Genomic DNA, 25,342 nt, shown 5'->3' with positions numbered 1-25,342 from the left:
GGGGGTCTCCGTTGTGGTATTTTAGGCTTCATAATGCGCGACACATTTTCACTGGGAGACAGGTCTGGACTACAGGCAGGCCAGTCTAGTACCCGCACTCTTTTACTATGAAGCCATGTTGATGTAACACGTGGCTTGGCATTGCATTGCTGAAATAAGCAGGGGTGTCCATGGTAACGTTGCTTGGATGGCAACATATGTTGCTCCAAAACCTGTATGTACCTTTCAGCATTAATGGCGCCTTCACAGATGTGTAAGTTACCCATGTTTTGGGCACTAATACACCCCCATATCATCACAGATGCTGGCTTTTCAACTTTGCGCCTATAACAATCCGGATGGTTCTTTTCCTCTTAGGTCCGGAGGACATGACGTCCACAGTTTCCAAAAACAATTTCAAATGTGGACTCGTCAGACCACAGAACACTTTTCTAATTTGTATCAGTCCATCTTAGATGAGCTCAGGCCCAGCGAAGCCGACGGCGTTTCTGGGTGTTGTTGATAAACGGTTTTCGCTTTGCACAGTAGAGTTTTAACTTGCATTTACAGATGTAGCGACCAACTGTAGTTACTGACAGTGGGTTTCTGAAGTGTTCCTGAGCCCATGTGGTGATATCCTTTACACACTGATGTCGCTTGTTGATGCAGTACAGCCTGAGGGATCGAAGGTCACGGGCTTAGCTGCTTACGTGCAGTGATTTCTCCAGATTCTCTGAACCCTTTGATGATATTACGGACCGTAGATGGTGAAATCCCTAAATTCCTTGCAATAGCTGGTTGAGAAAGGTTTTTCTTAAACTGTTCAACAATTTGCTCACGCATTTGTTGACAAGGTGCTGACCCTCGCCCCATCCTTGTTTGTGAATGACTGAGCATTTCATGGAATCTACTTTTATACCCAATCATGGCACCCACCTGTTCCCAATTTGCCTGTTCACCTGTGGGATGTTCCAAATAAGTGTTTGATGAGCATCCCTCAACTTTATCAGTATTTATTGCCACTTTTCCCAACTTCTTTGTCACGTGTTGCTGGCATCAAATTCTAAAGTTAAGGATTATTTTCAAAAAAAAAAAAAGTTTATTAGTTTGAACATCAAATATGTTGTCTTTGTAGCATATTCAACTGAATATGGGTTGAAAAGGATTTTAAAATTATTGTATTCCATTTATATTTACATCTAACACAATTTCCCAACTCATATGGAAACGGGGTTTGTACTATTTGTTGGTGAAATGTTATCAATTTATTCACAACAGTTTATTATCTTCATTTTTTTGTAAGATTTCAGTGTCTGTGTGTTGCCTTGTCAATTTAAGCTACCGGGGGCCTTTAGAATCAGGAGTACGAGACTATGTCACTTCAGGTTTTTTTTTATCAACGGGGCTGATTCTTTAACCAATCAGATTTCAGATTTGCTTCTGAGGGCCTGCATGCAAGCGAAACAATAACATTAGCATTTTTCTGTTCTCTAATTGGTTGATCAGAGCAAAACTGCCCAAAACGACTTAGAGCTGAGGTGTCAAAGTCGTTTTCACTGAGGGCCACACCGCAGTTATGTTTGGCCCCAGAGGGCCTCTTCTAACAGTGAATACTATTATTGGACAATTTTTTAAATGCATTTTATTAGTAGATTTCTTTTAGCTAAAATGTAAAAAAAAATATGGTAAGTTGCAATAATTTAACCTAAAAATGTTGTGTATATTACTCTAAAAGGAAAAACAGTACTACTGTTTTTATGCGAAAATAAAGGCAGCTTAGTTGCCAGAATTTTACTGTAAAATTGACATGTTTTTTTACTGTAAATTTAAAAAATGTTCTGTTCTCTAATTGGTTGATCAGAGCAAAACTGCCCACAACGACTTAGAGCAGAGGTGTCAAAGTCGTTTTCACTGAGGGCCACACCGCAGTTATGTTTGGCCCCAGAGGGCCTCTTCTAACAGTGAATACTATTATTTGACAATGTTTTTAATGCATTTTATTAGTAGATTTTTTTTTTTAACTAAAATGTAAAAAAAAATATGGTAAGTTGCAATAATTTAACCTAGAAAATTAGTGTATATTACTCTAAATGGAAAAACAGTACTACTGTTTTTATTGGAAAAAAAGGCAGATTAGTTGCCAGAATTTTACTCTAAAATTTACATGTTTTTTTTTACTGTAAATTTAAAAAAATCTGCAATTTTACTTTGAAATTAATATTCTCTAATTGGTTGATCAGAGCAAAACTGCCCACAACGACTTAGAGCAGAGGTGTCAGTCGTTTTCACTGAGGGCCACATCGCAGTTATGTTTGGCCCCTGAGGGCCTCTTCTAACAGTGAATACTATTATTTGACAATGTTTTTAATGCATTTTATTAGTAGATTTTTTTTAAAAACTAAAATGTAAAAAAAAATATGGTAAGTTGCAATAATTTAACCTAAAAAATTAGTGTATATTACTCTAAATAGAAAAACAGTACTACTGTTTTAATGGGAAAAAAAAGGCTCAGTTGCCAGAATTTTACTGTAAAATTTACATGTTTTTTTTACTGTAAATTTTAAAAAATCTGCAATTTTACTGTAAAGTTAACATTAGTTTTTTTTTTCCTGTAAATTAAAAAATATATATTTTACAGTAACATTTTGGCACCTTAGCTGCCAGTTTGTTTGTCGTTTTTTTATTGTTTTTATTTTTTTACCGCAAATCAACAACTGTAGATTTTTCGGTGTATTACTGTTAATGCCAAAACGGCACCACAGTTTATCACAGTAAAAAAAAGGTACTCTTTTTTTTCATTTAGAGTAAAATGCTGTAAAAACCACAGTACATTTCACTATTTTACCATGAAATCCATTGCTACTTTTACATTGCACAATTTGATGGATAACTTGCTTTGAAACCATTATTATTAGTTTTTATTTCTATTTAAAAAATGGTTTGATAAAAACGGTTTGATAAAATATTTTTGCGTAATGGCGACTTGTCCAAGGTGTACGCCGCCTTCCGCCCGAATGCAGCTGATATAGGCTCCAGCACCCCCCGCCACCCCGAACAAGACAAGCAGTAGAAAATGGATGGATGGATGGTTAGACAACATTTAAGTTAACATAATTTGCGATTAAATGGGTACATATATATTTTTTCTCCCAAAATAGAAAGAAAGGAAACATTTAGTAAGAAAACTTACAGTACTTCATTGATACATATTATTTCCAGGCTTTTGAGGGCCGAATAAAATGAAGTGGCGGGCCACATCCGGCCCCGGGGCCTTTAGTTTGACACCTGTGACTTAGAGGGACTTGGTGTCGGAAAATTCTTAAAAATCTATTTTCAATCAGCCTTTTACAGAAAAAGCTCAACATCGTAGGGACTTTCTAAGCTTTGTCGGACAATCCTGAAGCTACAGTAGCTAACTTGTCTGAGCAAGGTGTTTGTTCTCAACATCCAGACCACTGCCTGCCTACAAGTGCAAATTATACTGCTGGTAATGGAAATAATAGTATTCATCCTCAATACATAAACATTGATTTGTGCTATTTATTGATGTTTTGATGGGATAATGGTAGTTATCAGGAGGTGGGTTAGGTCTGTTAAGTCCCAAGTGAAGGCCAAGATATAAAATGCATCACCCAACACTGGATTTTCTACAAAGTCTACAAAAAAGAGAACCCATGTTCTCTTCATTCTCTCTTCATTCCAGAGTGAAAATCTGTCTTGGCCTTAATTTCCTGGAAAACGTCATGGTGGCCTGGGTTTAATCCTACAAACAAGGGCCACTTTGACTCTACTAACTCATGAAAGAGACAGTTTGTTTGCTAAGACTTGTTTTGGCCTGAACATGGTAGTACTGTTCCATCAAAATATTTATTTCACGAAACATTTCTACAATGTTCAAGGACATTTCAACAGGACTGCTGGGAATCTGAGGCCCAAACCCAACATTTTAGGGCTGAACAATGATCCCTCTTACACCAATTACCCTCAGAAAGGCAACTTACTATATCTACAATCACAAACTTATATCGACAAAAGTTATCAATTCCCAGCTTTGATACTGACTGACAAAAGAAGAGTGTCTGGCACTCAAAAAGGAAAAGGAGACTGTTGCAAAGATTTATGTCCACTAACAGAGTATTAAAAAAACATCAAAATGAAAAAGGCTTTGGGCCTCTGAACTGCTTAATTGGATTGACCAAACAAAACAGTTTGCCACAAGTCCTATGACCCTCTGACTGACTGGCAGTCTACACAGTGGTTCTCAAATGGGGGTACTTAAAAGGTATGCCAAGGGGTACGTGAGATTTTTTGAAATAAAGTTTATGAGTTTGAACATCAAATATCTTGTTTTTGTAGTGCATTCAATTGAATATGGGTTGAAAAGGATTTGCAAATCATTGTATTCCGCTTATATTTACATCTAACACAATTTCCCAACTCATATGGAAACGGGGTTTGTACAATTTAGGTTGTGTATGTAAGTCAGTGCTTCTGACTGAGTTCAGGCCAGAAAAAAGGCCTTGCTGGCCCAGATACTTTATGGCTTAACAAACTGGGCTGTTATTAGGAGACTGTTTTATTTTTGGTGCTGCCTGGTTTCATTATGTAGTTTTAGTTATTTGTGGTCATGCTTTGTCTGGTATTTGAACTTCCTTTTTTTCTCTGCAGTCTTTTAGGTTTTTGAGTTTTAGTCCAGTCTTTTCTCCAGTCTTTTAGTTTTTTTGAGTTTTAGTTATTTGTGGTCATGCTTTGTCTGGTATTTGAACTTCCTTTGTCTCTCCAGGCAACATCTTTGTGGTGAGTCTGTCAGTCGCAGACCTGGTGGTGGCGCTGTACCCCTACCCTTTGGTACTGACGGCCATCTTCCACGACGACTGGACCATGGGGGACATGCACTGCCAGGCGAGCGGTTTCATCATGGGCATCAGCGTCATCGGCTCCATCTTCAACATCATGGCCATCGCCATCAACCGCTACTGCTACATCTGCCACAGCCTCCACTACGACCGCGTGTTCAGCCTCAGGAACACCTGCTGCTACTTGGGCCTCACCTGGATCTTCACGGCCATCGCCACCGTCCCCAACTTCTTTGTGGGCTCGCTTCAGTACGACCCTCGCATTTACTCCTGCACTTTCGCCCAGACAGTTAGCTCTTATTACACCATCTCCGTGGTCATCATCCATTTCCTGATCCCGCTGCTGGTGGTGTCCTACTGCTACTTGAGGATATGGGTGAGGGTGATCCAAGTGAAACATCGGGTGAAACCAGAACAAAGAGCCAAACTAAAACCCAGCGACGTAAGGAACTTCCTGACTATGTTCATGGTGTTTGTGTTGTTTGCTGTCTGCTGGGCGCCGTTGAACCTGATCGGCCTGGCGGTAGCGATCAACCCGGCCAGAGTTGCTCCGAACATACCGCAGTGGCTGTTTGTCACCAGCTACTTCATGGCATACTTCAACAGCTGCCTCAACGCCATCATATACGGACTGCTCAACCAAAACTTTCGCAAAGAATACAAGACGATCGTCCTCGCTTTGTGCATCCCACGTTTACTCCTGGTGGAAACCTCCAGGTGTGCCACGGAGGGCCTGAAGAGTAAACCCTCAGCGGCTGTGACGAACAATAACGTAGCAGAGATAAACGTATAACAAAGGGCATTTCTCAGGAATCTGGGTTCACCTGCTGCCTTCAGACATGCTATCATTTTGTTTGCTGCTTATTCTGTTCCGGTTTTACACCAGGAGCTGAAGCCCGACTACACCTTGACACATGCCAAGCTTACGTGAACCACGACAACACTTATTTTCTTACGATACACATCTGCTGTGCTCCACCGAACAATACATTTAAAGACAAACTGAGACAAATCCTGATTTCGCCCAAAAACTACTTGGCTTAAGAAGAGCAAAGTCTTTGACACAATACGACTGTTTTCCGGCATGGTCGCATCACCTGTGCCATTCGTCTTTTACGTTCTGATCAAACATAAACTCAATAAAAAAAAGTGTGTTTTTATCGCACTGTGTTTTGATCTTTTAGAAAGCTTCAGTGCAATCCGCCGACCAGTGAGCGAACTCAAACTCAAAGGCTTTGCACTCAACACTGAGATCAGATCCTAAGGATTACACACTTACTTGAAAGTCTGTGAAGAATATTGAAAGTCTGGAATCACTGATTGTACTTTTGTTAATACCGCTCTATGGTTTCATCTGTATGAAGTATAAGCCTTTGTTCTCTTTCATTATTAATCACTTTGATGCTGTTGGATTGTTAGACTTTGGATTTAGGGTAGGTGCTGTGGGGAGTGCTCAGAGAGTATGGGGTATCGGACTGTCTGATTGTGGCTGTCCGCTCCCTGTACGATCAGTGCCAGAGCTTGGTCCGCATTGCCGGCAGTAAGTCGGACACGTTTCCAGTGAGGGTTGGACTCCGCCAAGGCTGCCCTTTGTCACCGATTCTGTTCATAACTTTTATGGACAGAATTTCTAGGCGCAGTCACCGGTTTGGTGGCTGCAGGATTAGGTCTCTGCTTTTTGCAGATGATGTGGTCCTGATGGCTTCATCTGGCCAGGATCTTCAGCTCTCACTGGATCGGTTCGCAGCCGAGTGTGAAGCGACTGGGATGAGAATCAGCACCTCCAAGTCCGAGTCCATGGTTCTCGCCCGGAAAAGGGTGGAGTGCCATCCCCGGGTTGGGGAGGAGACCCTGCCCCAAGTGGAGGAGTTCAAGTACCTAGGAGTCTTGTTCACGAGGGAGGGAAAAGTGGATCGTGAGATCGACAGGCGGATCGGTGCGGCATCTTCAGTAATGCGGACGCTGTATCGATCCGTTGTGGTGAAGAAGGAGCTGAGCCGGAAGACAAAGCTCTCAATTTACCGGTCGATCTACGTTCCCATCCTTACCTATGGTCATGAGCTTTGGGTTATGACCGAAAGGACAAGATCACGGGTACAGGCGGCCGAAATGAGTTTCCTCCGCCGGGTGGCGGGGCTCTCCCTTAGAGATAGGGTGAGAAGCTCTGCCATCCGGGGGGAGCTCAAAGTAAAGCCACTGCTCCTCCACATCGAGAGGAGCCAGATGAGGTGGTTCGGGCATCTGGGCAGGATGCCACCCGAACGCCTCCCTCGGGAGGTGTTTAGGGCACGTCCAACCGGTAGGAGGCCACGGGGAAGACCCAGGACACGTTGGGAAGACTATGTCTCCCGGCTGGCCTGGGAACGCCTCGGGATCCCCGGGGAGGAGCTGGACGAAGTGGCTGGGGAGAGGAAAGTCTGGGCTTCCCTGTTTAGAAGATGGATGGATGGATGGATGGATTTGAAGTGATAAGGCAGGGCTTGTAACTAAAAACTGAAATCTTTCATTGATTTGTATGCTGCTTTTTATCAGGCTTTTAACAGATGAATGCATGACTGTGTTGCCACAAACACTCCTATAAAAAAAGAAAAACCAAAGAAAGGAGCAGAAGCTAATACAAAGCATACATTTATGCGTATCAGAAGCCCAAGGGGCCAGATATGCATCAGGCTCCAGTGATGTGATTGCATGATTATGCTAAATCACAACACATGCCACCTCGGCTTGTATTGCTCTGAAACATAACTTCCCAACAATCTTATCTGCGGTTCACCTCTCTTCGAAGCCCAAAGATGTATTACTGTCTTGAAACATTACATACACTAGAAAGGCACTCAACGGAGTGCAGACCTCCGTCAAGGTGAAAAGATGTGGTCTGCATACCAACGCCAAAAGATTCCTGGCAAAGAACAGTACGCTGGACGGGGACATTTTCATTCACATTGTTACATGCACTGTATGGCAGTAAAAGTGGATTCATTAAGAAAAATGATGTGGGTGCTCTGCCAGGTCTCGGGGGGTTTATGAAAGTAAACACTATCAATGGGAAATATGCAGCTCGGGATGATGTTTGAGCCCATTATCGAATCCTCTTATCGAACCGATTCCTTATCGATTCTCTTATCGAATCCAGATAGGTTGATTAGGTTTAACAAAAGCTCACTATTATTACTGTTGTTTTCCTCTGTATGCAAATTTCCCAGGTCCGCGGGCGATCTCCTGCACCGCCGTGCACGCCTCTCCTTGTTGCTGGTGCACTTGTGCATTCACCTCATCGGACTGGCGAACAGTCTGTATGGTTTGGGTTAGCGTCAAACCAGGTCTTAGTCCACGATACCCACAACTATGCGGTCACGAATGTGGTCGTCCCTCGCTGTTCCAAAGTCACAGCGTTCGGATTAATCATATAGACATACTTGCCAACCCTCCCGGATTTTCCGGGAGACTCCCGAAATTCAGCGCTTCTCCCGAAAACCTCCCGGGACAAATTTTCTCCCGAAAATCTCCCGAAATTCAGGCGGACCTGGAAGCCACGCCCCCTCCACCCTCCAGGTCCGCATGGAGCAATGTTGTTGTAATATATTGAGTTGGAGGCAATAAACCGGCGAGGTGATGAAGTACGTCTCTTTACTGTAGACTTCAGAGCAGACTCACACACTTGACGTCAGGTGAGCAACACCACGTAAATCGTTGGCCAACCAAAAAGTAACCCCAGTACGCTATAGCCAACATTCACCAGGAGATGGCAACAGACAAACATAGATCACTCTATTAAATTCCTCCCCTTTTAGAATTGTAGAATTTACTCAAAAGAAATAAACAACCCAACCAAAAAATGCAGCAGCTCAATTAAAAAACTGTACTTAAGCCACATTCTTTTTTTTTTTTTTAGTACTGAACTCTTAACCCTCATTTGTAAACAATAACATGCTTATTATACAAACAGTATTTGTACATCTTTAACACAGATTTTTATACTGTCTTCAGAGATTCAGTTTTTTTTGGTGGTACTCGAAACCTTTCTGGGTACCTGCGGATCACTGGTGGGGTTTTTGTTGTGGGTGATCTGGGTTCTGATGATGGCAACTCAGCAGCCCTTGAATCTGGTTCAATGATGAGACTAGTTTGCGTCTGACTCACTTGATGGTCCTGGTGATGGAACTGAAACATCACTGTCCAGTTGTACTGATGGCACATTTTCTGCAACTGGTGGAGACTAGATAACTGGCAGTCTCTCCATGTTTTCTCGCCATGGTAACATGTATGCACTGTGCGCTGTCTCTGTCCCTCTTGATATATATATATATATATATATATATATATATATATATATATATATACACCGTATTTTCCGCACTATTAGCCGCACCTAAAAACCACAAATTTACTCAAAAGCTGACAGTGCGGCTTTTAACCCGGTGCGCTTTATATATGGATTAATATTAAGATTCATTTTCATAAAGTTTCGATCTCGCAACTACGGTAAACAGCCGCCATCTTTTTTCCCCGTAGAAGAGGAAGTGCTTCTTCTTCTACGCAAGCAACCGCCAAGGTAAGCACCCGCCCCCATAGAACAGGAAGCGCTTCTTCTTCTACTGTAAGCAACCACCCGCCCGCGTAGAAGAAGAAAAAGAAGCGCGGATATTACCGTACGTTTCATTTCCTTTGTGTGTTTACATCTGTAAAGACCACAAAATGGCTCCTACTAAGCGACAGGGATCCGGTTCATGAAAAGACGCAATCTCTCCATCCGCACACGGATTACTATTTCACAGCAACTGCCTAAAGACTTTCAAGAAAAGCTGGCTACTTTCCGTGCATATTGTAAAAACAAGATAGCTGAAAAAAAGATCCGGCCAGAGAACATTATCAACATGGACGAGGTTCCACTGACTTTTGATATTCCTGTGAACCGCACTGTGGATACAACGGGAGCACGTACGGTGAATATTCGCACCACAGGGAATGAGAAGTCATCCTTCACTGTGGTTCTAGCTTGCCATGCTAATGGCCAGAAACTTCCACCCATGGTGATATTCAAAAGGAAGACCTTGCCAAAAGAGACCTTTCCAGCCGGTGTCATCATAAAAGCTAACTCGAAGGGATGGATGAAGAAAAGATGAGCGAGTGGTTAAGGTAAGTTTAAGTTTACGCGAAGAGGCCGGGTGGCTTTTTTCACGCAGCTACGTCCATGTTGATATACGACTCCATGCGCGCCCACATCACGCTGGTTTTAATATATTATTAAAGTTTGACTGACCTATCTGACTGTTTTTTTGACATTCCTTTAGCGCAGTTAGATGCGGCTTACAACACGGGGCGGCTTATAGGTGGACAAAGTTTTGAAATATGCCGTTCATTGAAGGCGCGGCTTATAACCCAGGGCGCCTTATGGTGCGGAAAATACGGTATATATATATATATATATATATATATATATATATATATATATATATATATATATATATATATATTGAGTTGTGTGATAACTCATATGTAATTAATCTAACATTTTGATAACCCAATTTATGAGTTGCTAGTGTTGGGTTAAATTGTGGAGTTATTTTTATGAATAGCAATCTATTTTTGGGTTGAAAATTTTAACGCAATTTCTGGGTTTTCAAAATTATTTTTCAACGAATGATGCATTTTGGGATAAAATTATTATTATTTTTTTATTATTAAGAAGTTACTTTTTTCTTGAAGGGAATTTTATTATGGATTAATCTCATTATCATTATTTACAATCACCCAACATTTGTTTAACATTAGAGCTGTCCGATAAATGCTTTAAAATGTAATATCGGAAATTATCGGTATCGGTTTTCTTATTATCTGCATCGTTTTTTTTTTGTTTTTTTTAATTTATTAAATCAACATAAAAAAACACAAGATACACTTACAATTAGTACACCAATCCCAAAAAACCTCCCTCCCCCATTTACACTCATTCACACAAAAGGGTTGTTTCTTTCTGTTATTAATATTCTGGTTCCTACATTATATATCAATATATATCAATACAGTCTGCAAGGATACAGTCCGTAAGCACACATGATTGTGCGTGCTGCTGGTCCACTAATAGTACTAACCTTTAACAGTTAATTTGACTCATTTTCATTAATTACTAGTTTCTATGTAACTGTTTTTATACCGTTTTACTTTCTTTTTTATTCAAGAAAATGTTTTTAATTTATTTATCTTATTTTATTTTATTTATATTTAAAAAAAAGGACCTTATCTTCACCATACCTGGTTGTCCAAATTAGGCATAATAATGTGTTAATTCCACGACTGCATATATCAGTATCGGTAATTATGAGTTGGACAATATTGGAATATCGGATATCGTCAAAAAAGCCATTATCGGACATCCCTAGCTGAAAGACAGAAAACATCTGTGGCGAGGCCACTCCTCACATGCCATGGAAGATAACAAATTGTGTGCCCTTGCATGAAGCAGAAAAAGTACAGCTTGAGCACAATAAATAACTAGAGCAACGGCCTTTAAGCATAAGAGTTGTGTGATAACTCATATGTAATTATTCTAACATTTTGATAACCCAATTTATGAGTTGCTAGTGTTGGGTTAAATTGTGGAGTTATTTTTATGAATAGCAATCCATTTTTGGGTTGTAAGGGTATTATTTTAACTAAATTTCTGGGTTTTCAAAATTATTTTTCAACGAATGATGCATTTTTGGATAAAATTCTTTTTCTTTTTTTTTATTATTATTAAAAAGTTACTTTTTTCTTGAAGGGAATTTTATTATGGATTAATCTCATTATCATTATTTACAATCACCCAACATTTGGTTAACATTAGAGCTGTCCGATAAATGCTTTAAAATGTAATATCGGAAATTATCGGTATCGGTTTTCTTATTATCTGCATCGTTTTTTTTGGTTGTTTTTTTTTAATTTATTAAATCAACATAAAAAACACAAGATACACTTACAATTAGTACACCAATCCCAAAAAACCTCCCTCCCCCATTTACACTCATTCACACAAAAGGGTTGTTTCTTTCTATTATTAATATTCTGGTTCCTACATTATATATCAATATATATCAATACAGTCTGCAAGGGATACAGTCCGTAAGCACACATGATTGTGCGTGCTGCTGGTCCACTAATAGTACTAACAGTTAATTTTACTCATTTTCATTAATTACTAATTTCTATGTAACTGTTTTTATACTGTTGTACTTTCTTTTTTATTCAAGAAAATGTTTTTAATTTATTTATCTTATTTTATTTTATCTATATTTTTAAAAAAGGACCTTATCTTCACCATACCTGGTTGTCCAAATTAGGCATAATAATGTGTTAATTCCACGACTGTATATATCGGTATCGGTAATTAAGAGTTGGACAATATCGGAATATCGGCAAAAAGTCATTATCGGACATCCCTAGTTAGCATAACTCAACTTTTGGGTTAAATAATTCAACCCAATAGTTTGGTTGGAAACAAACCACATTAAGTTGTCATAAATCAACTTTTTGGTGCAATAATTCGACGCAAGAGTTGGGTTGAAAAAATGTACCCAAAATGTTGAGTTAAAATAACTCAAAGAAGGTGTCCGTCCTTTTCTGAACCAACAGTTGGGTTAAAATTGGGTTATTTTTTAACCCAACATTTTTTGCGTGTGTATGTTTTAACATTTGAACCATTTTCGCTTTTCTTTTACCGTCCTGCATAAGCCCGGATAAGCCGTGTGTTGTGTGACTGAAATGCAATGGTGGGTGTTTGCCAGAGGTGTGGACTCGAGTCTCATGACTTGGACTCGAGTCAGACTCGAGTCATGAATTTGATGACTTTAGACTCGACTTGACAAAATGTAAAAAGACTTGCAACTCGACTTAGACTTTAACATCAATGACTTGTGACTTCACTTGGACTTGAGCCTTTTGAATTGACATGACTTGACATGACTTGCTACTTTCCCCAAAACCCAAAGATGAAAAAGTTATTCGGGAGCGCTCCGTATTTTTCATCGTGTACTTGTCTATCAGCGTTGCGTGTGTCAGCTGGTGTGGTCTCAGTACAACAGCCAATCAAATTAGATCTACTTTGTTTTCATCACACAGCATTCATCCAATCAAATTGCAGGAAGAAGACATGTCCAAACCACACGCCAGTGAACAAAAAATGATACCTAAAATAATTTCGTTTGGGTATAAAAATTACGAGGTGGTCAACACAAAACGGTTTGCAGTATGCAACACATGCGGTTCGAAAATGACTGATGGAGAGGCAACAACTTCCAACTTCGTCCGGCATTTGAAGTTGCACAAAGAACGGTAAGTTTTGAATGTAAGATAACGTTTATTGGCTAAGTAACGTGACTTTTATTTGTAGTGAGGCTGTAAACTCACTGCTAACGTTATAACGTTATTGCAAACACGGGAATCTGTTGCAGTTCACTATCTTATTCATACTTTTTGTTCAGTGATTTTTTTTAAGCAGGGTTACGTTAGTCAATATATCACACGTAACGTTAGACGGCGGTCAGCAGCACCGCGTATTTTAGCCACCTAAAAAAAGACAAAAATAGTAAAATAAAGGTCAGTTAAAATGTATACTATATTATGAATATGTGTACCGTTTTAGCTAGCTTTCTGACATACTGTTGGTTGTTTACCTCAGTGGTCCCCAACCACCGGGCCGCGGCCCGGTACTGGTCCGTGGATCGATTGGTATCGGGCCGCACAAGAATTTTTTCTTTTTTTTTCCTTTTTTTAATTAAATCAACATAAAAAACACAAGATACACTTACAAGTAGTGCACCAACCCAAAAAAACTCTCTCCCCCCTTTTGTTCTGGGCATTGAACATGAAGACTCTTCCTTCACTGTTCCGAGTGGCCATGAGAGTCTTGGCAGTGCCTGCCTCCAGTGCTCCAGTGGAGCGAGTTTTCAGCCATGGTGGCATCATACTACACCCCCATCGTGCACAAATGACTGACAGACTCTTGGCTAATTTGGTCTTTTGCAAATGCAATGCAGCATAGGGCCCTGACATAAAAAGTACAACTTTTTTGTTATGTTCACGTATATGTCATGTTTTTTCAATGTTAACACTTTTGTACAAATAAGTACATTTGCACTTTATTTTTCAATGTGTTTGTTCTGTAAAGGAATGAGTTAATGTTTAAAATGACTGGTTAATAGTGCTATTATAAAGTGCAATGTCAGCACAATTTTCTTTCCTGCAATTTAAAATGCACTTGTTTTAATAAATAAATACAGCGTTTGAAAAGCATACACAATCTGTGTTAATATATTAGTCTGTGGTTAAAAGGACTTGAAAGTACTCGAAACTCAAAATGCAGGACTTAGGACTTGACTTGAGACTTTCCAGTCTTGACTTTGGACTTGACTCGGGGCTTGCCTGTCTTGACTCGGGACTTGACTCGGACTTGAGGGCAAAGACTTGAGACTTACTTGTGACTTGCAAAACAATGACTTGGTCCCACCTCTGGTGTTTGCAGATGCACGGACGAGATGATGTTGACACGCACCCAAAATGCGTTTTGGGTGCAGACGCCGTCAAGTCGCAGAGCGACTAAAATGGCAAAAACCCGCGCCTGCAATCTGACAAGTTGGCGTGTGTGATGTGGAAAAGAAACAGCACACATGTCAGCGCAGGCTCCGGCACAGACGAGTGGCTAAAGGAGCTCGCCCACACCAAAAGAGTCGCACACTAATGGAGGGGTCACTCTTCCACATGTCACCCCATGCCGCTCTCGGCTATCTACCTGTGTTTATTCATGCCACTCTTCTTTTTCACATACCTAAATTCTCGAATGGTTGTCATATAAATAATCTGTCCCAGGGTCGATATTAAAGTCCTTATGTGACGATCTGTTGCTTCACTTCGGTTTGTGTGTCCTTGTTGTGTGCTTATTTCCTATCCGCGCTCTTACCGTATTTTTCGGAGTATAAGTCGCTCCGGAGTATAAGTCGCACCGACCGAAAATACATAATAAAGAAGGAAAAAAAACATGTATAAGTCGCACTGGAGTATAAGTCGCATTTTTTGTGGAAATGTATTTGATAAAACTAGGGATGTCCGATAATGGCTTTTTGCCGATATCCGATATTCCGCTATTGTCCAACTCTTTAATTACCGATACCGATATATACAGTCGTAGAATTAACACATTATTATGCCTAATTTGGACAACCAGGTATGGTGAAGATAAGGTCCTTTAAAAAATAAAAAATATCCATCCATCCATCTATCTTCTTCCGCTTATCCGAGGTCGGGTCGCGGGGGCAGCAGCTTAAGCAGGGAAGCCCAGACTTCCCTCTCCCCAGCCACTTCGTCCAGCTCTTCCTGTGGGACCCCGAGGCGTTCCCAGGCCAGCCGGGAGACATAGTCTTCCAAACGTGTCCTGGGTCTTCCCCGCGGCCTCCGACCGGTGGGACGTGCCCTAAACACCTCCCTAGGGAGGCGTTCGGGTGGCATCCTGACCAGATGCCCGAACCACTTCATCTGGCTCCTCTCGATGCGGAGGAGCAGCGGCTTTACTTTGAGCTCCTCCCGGATGGCAGAGCTTCTCACCCTATCTCTAAGGGAGAGCCCCGCCACCCGGCGGAGGAAACTCATTTCGGCCGCTTGTACCCGTGATCTTGTCCTTTCGGTCATAACCCAAAGCTCATGACCATAGGTGAGGATGGGAAAATTGAGAGCTTTGCCTTCCGGCTCAGCTCCTTCTTCACCACAACGGATCGATACAGCGTCCGCATTACTGAAGACGCCGCACCGATCCGCCTGTCGATCTCACGATCCACTCTTCCCTCACTCGTGAACAAGACTCCGAGGTACTTGAACTCCTCCACTTGGGGCAAGATCTCCTCCCCAACCCGGAGATGGCACTCCACCCTTTTCCGGGCGAGAACCATGGACTCGGACTTGGAAGTGCTGATTCTCATCCCAGTCGCTTCACACTCAGCTGCGAACCGATCCAGTGAGAGCTGAAGATCCTGGCCAGATGAAGCCATCAGGACCACATCATCTGCAAAAAGCAGAGACCTAATCCTGCAGCCACCAAACCGGATCCCCTCAACGCCTTGACTGCGCCTAGAAATTCTGTCCATAAAAGTTATGAACAGAATCGGTGACAAAGGGCAGCCTTGGCGGAGTCCAACCCTCACTGGAAACGTGTCCGACTTACTGCCGGCAATGCGGACCAAGCTCTGGCACTGATCATACAGGGAGCGGACAGCCACAATCAGACAGTCCGATACCCCATACTCTCTGAGCACTCCCCACAGGATATAAAAATATCCTGTGGGATAGGAAAGGATAGGATAGGAAATAAAAAATAAAATAAGATAAATAAATTAAAAACATTTTCTTGAATAAAAAATCAAGTAAAACAATATAAAAGCAGTTACATCGAAACTAGTAATTAATGAAAATGTGTAAAATTAACTGTTAAAGGTTAGTACTATTAGTGGACCAGCAGCACGCACAATCATGTGTGCTTACGGACTGTATCCCTTGCAGACTGTATTGATATATATTGATATATAATGTAGGAACCAGAATATTAATAAAGGAAATAAACAACCCTTTTATGTGAATGAGTGTGAATGAGTGTAAATGGGGGAGGGAGTTTTTTTTTGGGAATGGTGCACTAATTGTAAGTGTATCTTGTGTCTTTTATGTTGATTTAATAAAAAAAACAAAAAAAACAAAAAACGATACCGATATTATCGGACATCTCTAAATAAAACCCAACACCAAGAATAGACATTTAAAAGGCAATTTAAAATAAATTGTTGTTATCATCAGTCATCAACAAATGAGAACAGAGAAATGGATATTGAAACAGTGTAGGTCTGACTTGGTAGGATATGGACAGCAAGTAGTGGGCAGAGAGAGAGAGAGAGAGAGAGAGATCAGAAGGCATAAGAAAAAGTATCTGCATTTGATTGTTTACATTTGATTATTAACAACCTGGGGAGGGTGTTAGTTTAGGGTTGTAGCTGCCTGGAGGTGAACTTTTATTGCGGTTTTGAAGGAGTATAGAGATGCCCTTTCTTTTATACCTGTTGGGAGCGCATTCCACATTGATGTGGCATAGAAGGAGAATGAGTTAAGACCTTTGTTGGATCGGAATCTGGGTTTAACGTGGTTAGTGGAGCTCCCCCTGGTGTTGTGGTTATGGCGGTCATTTACGTTAAGGAAGCAGTTTGACATGTACTTCGGTATCAGGGAGGTGTAGCGGATTTTATAGACTAGGCTCAGTGCAAGTTGTTTTACTCTGTCCTCCACCCTGAGCCAGCCCACTTTGGAGAAGTGGGTAGGAGTGAGGTGGGATCTGGGGTGGAGGTCTAGAAGTAATCTGACTAGCTTGTTCTGGGATGTTTGGAGTCTAGATTTGAGGGTTTTGGAGGTGCTAGAGTACCAGGAGGTGCATGCGTAATCGAAAAAGGGGTTGAACGAGAGTTCCCGCCAGAATCCTCATGGTGCTTTTGTTGACCAGAGAGGAGATTCTGTAGAGAAATCTCGCTCGTTGGTTGACCTTTTTGATTACCTTGGTTGCCATTTTATCACAGGAAAGATTAGCCTCTAGAATGGAACCTAGGTAGGTGACCTCGGTTCCATTCTAGAGGCTAATTTTGACGACAGGTTGTAGAGGACGCTAAAGGCAGTGCCTTTAAGGCACGCCCCCAATATTGTTGTCCGGGTGGAAATCGGGAGAAATTCGGGAGAATGGTTGCCCCGGGAGATTTTCGGGAGGGGCACTGAAATTCGGGAGTCTCCCGGGAAAATCAGGAGGGTTGGCAAGTATGGTTAGTTCGGCTCTACACCTTCGTACTCCTTCGTCGTCAAAGCTAAGTGCTATCTTTACATTTTGTGTGCCTCTAAATATTTTATAGCCTTCTTTAGCTCTTCTCCAACACATGTTGTAGTTTTATCGAATTTACAACGCACTTTGTTTGTCTCTTTGTTTCACCGCTTAACTTTCAGCTTGCTGGCTGCTAAGCTAACGGAGCTAAGCTAACGGAGTTAAGCTAGCCTCGGTCCGAAGCCCCCCCCCCCGCTCCAAAGACAGCAAGAACTCGACTCGGTGAAGGAAAAAACTGTCAGGAATTGTTGGTGACGAACCCCAATATGCAGAGATGGCGGGCTTTATGCGGGAAAACATGACTTAAATGTAAAAAAAATGCAGGGAAAACACAAACTAGGAACCAGGAGACCATGGATACCAGGAAAGCAGGGAACAGGATTCAGGATTCAAAGAAAACTGGAGACAGCGAACAGTCTACAGCAGGGGTGCTCACACCTTTTCTGCAGGCGAGCTACTTTTCAATTGATCAAGTCGTGGGGATCTACCTCATTCATATATATAATTTATATTTACTTATTTATGAAATATATGTTTTTGTTAACAAGTTAAAGGTGTTTAATGATAATGCAAGCATGTTTAACACATATAGTTAATATTGTTAACAACTTAAAGGTGGTTAAAGATAATACAAGCATGTTTAACACATAGTTAATATTGTTAACAAGTTAAAGGTGTTTAATGATAATACAAGCATGTTTAACACATATAGTTAATATTGTTAATAAGTTAAAGGTGTTTAATGATAATACAAGCATGTTTAACACATATAGTTAATATTGTTAATAAGTTAAAGGTGTTTAATGATAATACAAGCATGTTTAACACATATAGTTAATATTGTTAATAAGTTAAAGGTGTTTAATGATAATACAAGCATGTTTAACACATATAGTTAATATTGTTAACAAGTTACAGGTGTTTAAAGATAATACAAGCATGTTTAACACATATAGTTAATATTGTTAATAAGTTAAAGGTGTTTAATGATAATACAAGCATGTTTAACACATAGTTAATATTGTTAACAAGTTAAAGGTGTTTAAAGATAATGCAAGCATGTTTAACACATATAGTTAATATTGTTAATAAGTTAAAGGTGTTTAATGATAATACAAGCATGTTTAACACATATAGTTAATATTGTTAATAAGTTAAAGATGTTTAAAGATAATACAAGCATGTTTAACACATATAGATTCCTTTCTTTCATGAAGACAAGAATATAAGTTGGTGTATTACCTGATTGTGATGACTTGCATTGATTGGAATCAGACAGTGGTGCTGATAACGTCCGCATTTTTGAATGGAGGAGAAAAAAAGTCCTCCTTTCTGTCCAATACCACATGAAAGTGGTTGGTTTTTGGCATCTTATTTGTCCAGCTTCCGCACTCCTTTGTATACACTTTACAAGAAATACATTGTCGGGAAACACCGTAGCTTGCTAGCTTGTGCACGCCAGCTTTCTGAGACTCTTATTTTGTTAGCGCAACTGTGCAACTGTGCAGTCGGTCTTTGGAGTTTTGACGACAGGTACGGCGCCAGAGTCTGTTGAAATAAAGTGTTTCTCGCCTTCCAGTCGGTAATTTTAAGGAGCTGGCAGCAGCCAGCGTCATCTCAGAAGACCCTCGGGTGCCGTGAATGTCAATCAAGTGACGAAAGTGACGTCATAGTGAAGATTTATGATCGCTCATTTTTAGGACTATTTTTTTAATGCCTGGCTGGTGATCGACTGACACACCCTCCGAGATTGACCGGTAGCTCGCGATCGACGTAATGAGCACCCCTGGTCTATAGCATACAATCCTCCAGCACTGACTGCAGGGCGAGGCAGGTATAAATAGTAGCCTGAGGTGTGCATGGCTGCCAATCAGGGACAGGTGAGGGAAACGAGCACTCAGGGAGACGTGCAGGAACTGGAACCAAAATAAGAGCGCTGACAGGAAATTAAACACAAACAGAGGAAAACCCAAACATAACCAAACTGTCAGTGACAACCCTGACAAAAACGTGAGTATGGCTTTGTGTTCTTCTTCCGCCCTTCTCATGCAGAGGTTTTATATATATATATATATATATATATATATATATATATATATATATATATATATATATATATATATATATATATATATATATATATATATATATATATATATATATATATATATATTAAGGATGTCCGATAAAGGACGGCCGATAAATGCTATAAAATGTGATATCGTGCTATAAAATGTGATATCGTAAATTATCGGTATCGGTTTCAAAATTATCGGTATCGGTTTCAAAAGGTAAAATGTATGACTTTTTATAACGCCGCTGTGTACACGGATGTAGGGAGGAGTTCAGAGCGCCAATAAACCTTAAAGGCACTGCCTTTGCGTGCCGGCCCAGTCACATAATATTTACGGCTTTTCACACACACAAGTGAATGCAATGAGGGTGGCCGTATAAACAACTTTAACACTGTTGCAAATATGCGCCACACTGTGAACCCCCACACCAAACAAGAATGACAAACACATTTCGGGAGAACATCCGCACCGTAACACAACATAAACACAACAGAACAAATACCCAGAACCCCTTGCAGCACTAACTCTTCCGAGACGCTACAATATACACCCCCCGCAACCCTGCCCACCTCAACCTCCTCATACTCTCTCAGGGAGAGCATGTCCCAAATTCCAAAGCTGCTGTTTTGAGGCATGTTAAAAATCACCACGCCCCTAGGCCAGCCTGTACCCACCCACTCTGTGCCCTATATAAACCATGGTATGCGAATGCTCCCATTAAAATCTCCTGACGATTGAGGGTACCCCCCTCATGAAACAGGCCTGTAGAGATGAAATAGTCTTGTGATTTTTTTCCCCCACACATACCGTATTTTCCGCACTATAAGGCGCACCTAAAAACCACAATTTTTCTCAAAAGCTGACAGTGCGCCTTATAACCCGGTGCGCTTTATTACGATTCATTTTCATAAAGTTTCGATCTCGCAACTTCGGTAAACAGCCGCCATCTTTTTTCCCGGTAGAACAGGAAGCGCTTCTTCTTCTACGCAAGCAACCGCCAAGGAAAGCACCCGCCCCCATAGAACAGGAAGCGCTTCTTCTTCTACTGTAAGCAACCACCCGCCCCCGGAAGAAGAAGAAAAAACGCGCGGATATCACCGTACGTTTCATTTCCTGTTTACATCTGTAAAGACCACAAAATGGCTCCTACTAAGCGACAAGGATCCGGTTCATAAAAAGACGCAATCTCTCCATCCGCACACGGATTACTACCGTATTTCACAGCAACTGATATTCCTGTGAACCGCACTGTGGAACGGGAGCACGTACGGTGAATATTCGCACCACAGGGAATGAGAAGTCATCCTTCACTGTGGTTCTAGCTTGCCATGCTAACTTCCACCCATGGTGATATTCAAAAGGAAGACCTTGCCAAAAGAGACCTTTCCAGCCGGCGTCATCATAAAAGCTAACTCGAAGGGATGGATGGATGAAGAAAAGATGAGCGAGTGGTTAAGGGAAGTTTACGCGAAGAGGCCGGGTGGCTTTTTTCACACAGCTCCGAAGGCGAACACACCTTCACTAAGACGGGCAGACAGCGCCGGACGACATACGCCAACATTTGCCAGTGGATCGTAAATGCCTGGGCAGATATTTCGGTCACAACTGTGGTCCGAGCTTTCCGGAAGGCAGGATTCACAGAACTGCTGCACAACAACAGCGACACTGAATCCGATGACTTCGACGAGACGGAGCCGGCCATTTTTGGATCCCACGCTTGCGCAACTTTTCAATTCGGACACCGAAGACGAAGAATTCGAAGGATTTACGAATGAAGAATAACTTCAGAAGGTGAGCGCTATGTTTATTTTGTGTGTTGTGACATTAACGTTCGAGCAACATTATGTTGCTATTGCTCTACACCATTTTGAATTTTACTATGTTTGTGATTGCACATTTGCGTACATTTTGGGACAGAGTTGTTAGAACGCTGGTTTTCAATATATTATTAAAGTTTGACTGAACTATCTGACTGTTTTTTTGACATTCCCTTTAGCGCAGCGTAGGCGCGGCTTATAATCCGGGGCGGCTTATTGGTGGACAAAGTTATGAAATATGTAATTCATTGAAGGTGCGGCTAATAATCCGGTGCGCCTTATAGTGCGGAAAATACGGTACATATATTGCGCTCTACTACGGTATCGAGCACTATTTTTTGGATAACCTTATTAAGACATATATATATATATATATATATATATATATATAACTTTAGATGCCGTGGATACGCTTGCTAGTGTTAGCCAAATTGAGCCAACTAGCCCCCTTTGTAGCAGCCCAAACGGCCTACAAACTACGATAAGTCGGCTAAGTTGCATAACAGATTTAGCTCGTGGGCTAGTCCTACAGCCACCACACCGTCACGTAAACGGGTGAAAATTCGGGTTCCATGGCACGATCGCCTTTTATAAAATATTGCGTTATATTGGGCTGCGTTATATCGAACTTTGAGTGTATTACATTTTAGTTGTTGAATCTATACTGCTGTTGGTTTGTACGAAATAATTGGAAAAAAAATCCTTTGTCTAATATTGATGTTGTTTATTGTATTTATTAAAAAACACATCACTGTAAGGCAGAACTATGTACATTTCCCTAGACCTACACATGAAAAACTTTATGATTAGAATTAATGAAAGAACAATATATGGGTGTAGAGGTTTCCCTCTAGTGGGTTCTTCGGACAATCACACACTGCCAGGAGAGCCCGGAATTCAGGGTACAACTTTGTTTTATTTTCTTAAATATGGAGAGGCTTTTGCTTTCCAGCAAAATGTTTTTCTCTTTGTTCGTGTCTCTCTCTCTCTCTCTAGCTCCCACTCCAACTCCAACAGCGTGTCTCATTCCGGCTGCTGCTAATAAAGGCGACAGGTGATTAGATAACAAGGCCCACCTGGCCGGTCCTGGCACACACCGTTCCACGGCAGGCCCGCAGGCCACGCCCCCCCTCCACAATGGGCAATTTCAACGAATATGGGACATTTTTTTGTTTTTATACCACGTTGAAAATAAACTACTTTTTCTTTCTTTTTTCAACTCTATATCTGGTAATACACTTATTGAATTACCCAAAATGTGTATTTTTCTTCATCTCAGGCAATTTGATCCTGATCTAAATAAGTTTATTTTAACCACGACATTACAGGACTGAAAGTAACAGGAACAATTGCGTAGAATCACCAAAAAACATAAAATGTCACCACATGGCATTTATACTAATTGCACGTTTACTCTAAGAAAATCACAGTGATTCAACAAAAAAGTGGCATTTAAAAAAAAAAAAAAACATTAAAAATGTATTTGGTGCTGACATTTTAACAACACAAATTGTTACGGTGGGGTCGTATGTTAATGTCCCGATCGTTTTTCCAGGACGCAGACGGAACTCCGGAGGCAGCGTGCAGGTAGGTTAATGATTTATTCTCCACAAATCGGTCAAAATACAAAAGCACAGGAAAGCGTGCCGACAACACGGGAAGCTAAGGAAAAAGCAAAAGCTTAGCATAGAAACAGGCAAACAAATGGCGAAGCTAAGCTCAGGAATCAAAAAGGTACACAACTTGTTGCATGAAGCAAACAAAACAGCCAGACTGAGTGTGGCGAAAAGCAGGAATAAATAACTCTCTGGTTAGTGCCCGGGAGCAGGTGAGCGTCTCGAACACTAATTAGAGGCAGGTGAAAATAATCAGCACCCACAGCAACCAAGAAAACACAAACCCAGTGGTGCTGAAACAGAACTAAGGAAGTCTTTAACGCCACAAAACATGATCCGGGCAACAGATCATGACACCAATCATAATATCGTATATATAGGAGCTTTTTGTATTATTAGGTCCATCAGTGCTAAATATTATAAACTTATCACTTTCCTCTGGCACTGTTCCCCTAGCATTCAAGAAAGCGGTTATTCATCCTCTGCTCAAAAGACCTAACCTTGATCCTGACCTCATGGTAAACTACCGACCGGTGTCCCACCTTCCCTTTATTTCGAAAATCCTCGAAAAAATTGTCGCACAGCAGCTAAATGAACACTTAGTGTCTAACAATCTCTGTGAACCTTTTCAATCCGGTTTCAGGGCAAATCACTCTACGGAGACAGCCCTCGCAAAAATGACTAATGATCTACTGCTAACGATGGATTCTGATGCGTCATCTATGTTGCTGCTTCTTGATCTTAGCGCTGCTTTCGATACCGTCGATCATAATATTTTATTAGAGCGTATCAAAACACGTATTGGTATGTCAGACTTAGCTTTGTCGTGGTTTAACTCTTATCTTACTGACAGGATGCAATGCGTCTCCCATAATAATGTGACCTCGGACTATGTTAAGGTAACGTGTGGAGTTCCTCAGGGTTCGGTTCTTGGCCCTGCACTCTTTAGTATTTACATGTTGCCGCTAGGCGACATCATACGCAAATACGGTGTTAGCTTTCATTGCTATGCTGATGACACCCAACTCTACATGCCCCTAAAGCTGACCAACACGCCGGATTGTAGTCAGCTGGAGGCGTGTCTTAATGAAATTAAACAATGGATGTCCGCTAACTTCTTGCAACTCAACGCCAAGAAAACGGAAATGCTGATTATCGGTCCTGCTAAACACCGACATTTATTTAATAATACCACCTTAACATTTGACAACCAAACAATTACACAAGGCGAATCAGTAAAGAATCTGGGTATTATCTTCGACCCAACTCTCTCCTTTGAGTCACACATTAAGAGTGTTACTAAAACGGCCTTCTTTCATCTCCGTAATATCGCTAAAATTCGTTCTATTTTATCCACTAGCGACGCTGAGATCATTATTCATGCATTCGTTACGTCTCGTCTCGACTACTGTAACGTATTGTTTTCGGGTCTCCCTATGTCTAGCATTAAAAAATTACAGTTGGTACAAAATGCGGCTGCTAGACTTTTGACAAGAACAAGAAAGTTTGATCATATTACGCCTATACTGGCTCACCTGCACTGGCTTCCTGTGCACTTAAGATGTGACTTTAAGGTTTTACTACTTACGTATAAAATACTACACGGTCTAGCTCTGTCCTATCTTGTCGATTGCATTGTACCATATGTCCCGGCAAGAAATCTGCGTTCAAAGAACTCCGGCTTATTAGTGATTCCCAGAGCCCAAAAAAAGTCTGCGGGCTATAGAGCGTTTTCTATTCGGGCTCCAGTACTATGGAATGCCCTCCCGGTAACAATTAGAGATGCTACCTCAGTAGAAGCATTTAAGTCCCATCTTAAAACTCATTTGTATACTCTAGCCTTTAAATAGCCCCCCTGTTAGACCAGTTGATCTGCCGTTTCTTTTCTTTTCTCCTCTGCTCCCCTTTTCCTTGAGGGGGGGGGGGGCACAGGTCCGGTGGCCATGGATGAAGTGCTGGCTGTCCAGAGTCAGGACCCGGGGTGGACCGCTCGCCTGTGCATCGGCTGGGAACATCTCTACGCTGCTGACCCGTCTCCGCTCGGGATGGTTTCCTGCTGGCCCCACTATGGACTGGACTCTTACTGTTATGCTGGATCCACTATGGACTGGACTCTCACAATATTATG

General features: G+C 41.2%; 1 protein-coding gene across 1 annotated transcript in view; it reads left to right on the top strand.

The window, feature by feature from the left end:
- The window catches only part of mtnr1c (melatonin receptor 1C), a 66,111-nt gene extending 60,142 nt beyond the window's left edge, over positions 1 to 5,969 (top strand). The window contains exon 2 of the mRNA XM_061927532.2: positions 4,763 to 5,969. Coding sequence (XP_061783516.2) covers positions 4,763 to 5,628 — 866 coding nt within the window. The 3' untranslated portion in view covers positions 5,629 to 5,969. The remainder of the gene's footprint in view (positions 1 to 4,762) is intronic.
- Positions 5,970 to 25,342: the final 19,373 nt, after the last annotated feature.

The sequence above is a fragment of the Nerophis lumbriciformis genome, linkage group LG35 (assembly GCF_033978685.3).
Source record: "Nerophis lumbriciformis linkage group LG35, RoL_Nlum_v2.1, whole genome shotgun sequence".
Classification (NCBI taxonomy): Eukaryota; Metazoa; Chordata; class Actinopteri; order Syngnathiformes; family Syngnathidae; genus Nerophis; species Nerophis lumbriciformis.
The sequence above is the reverse complement of the archived record's forward strand: the minus strand, read 5'-3'. Positions and strand labels throughout refer to the sequence as shown.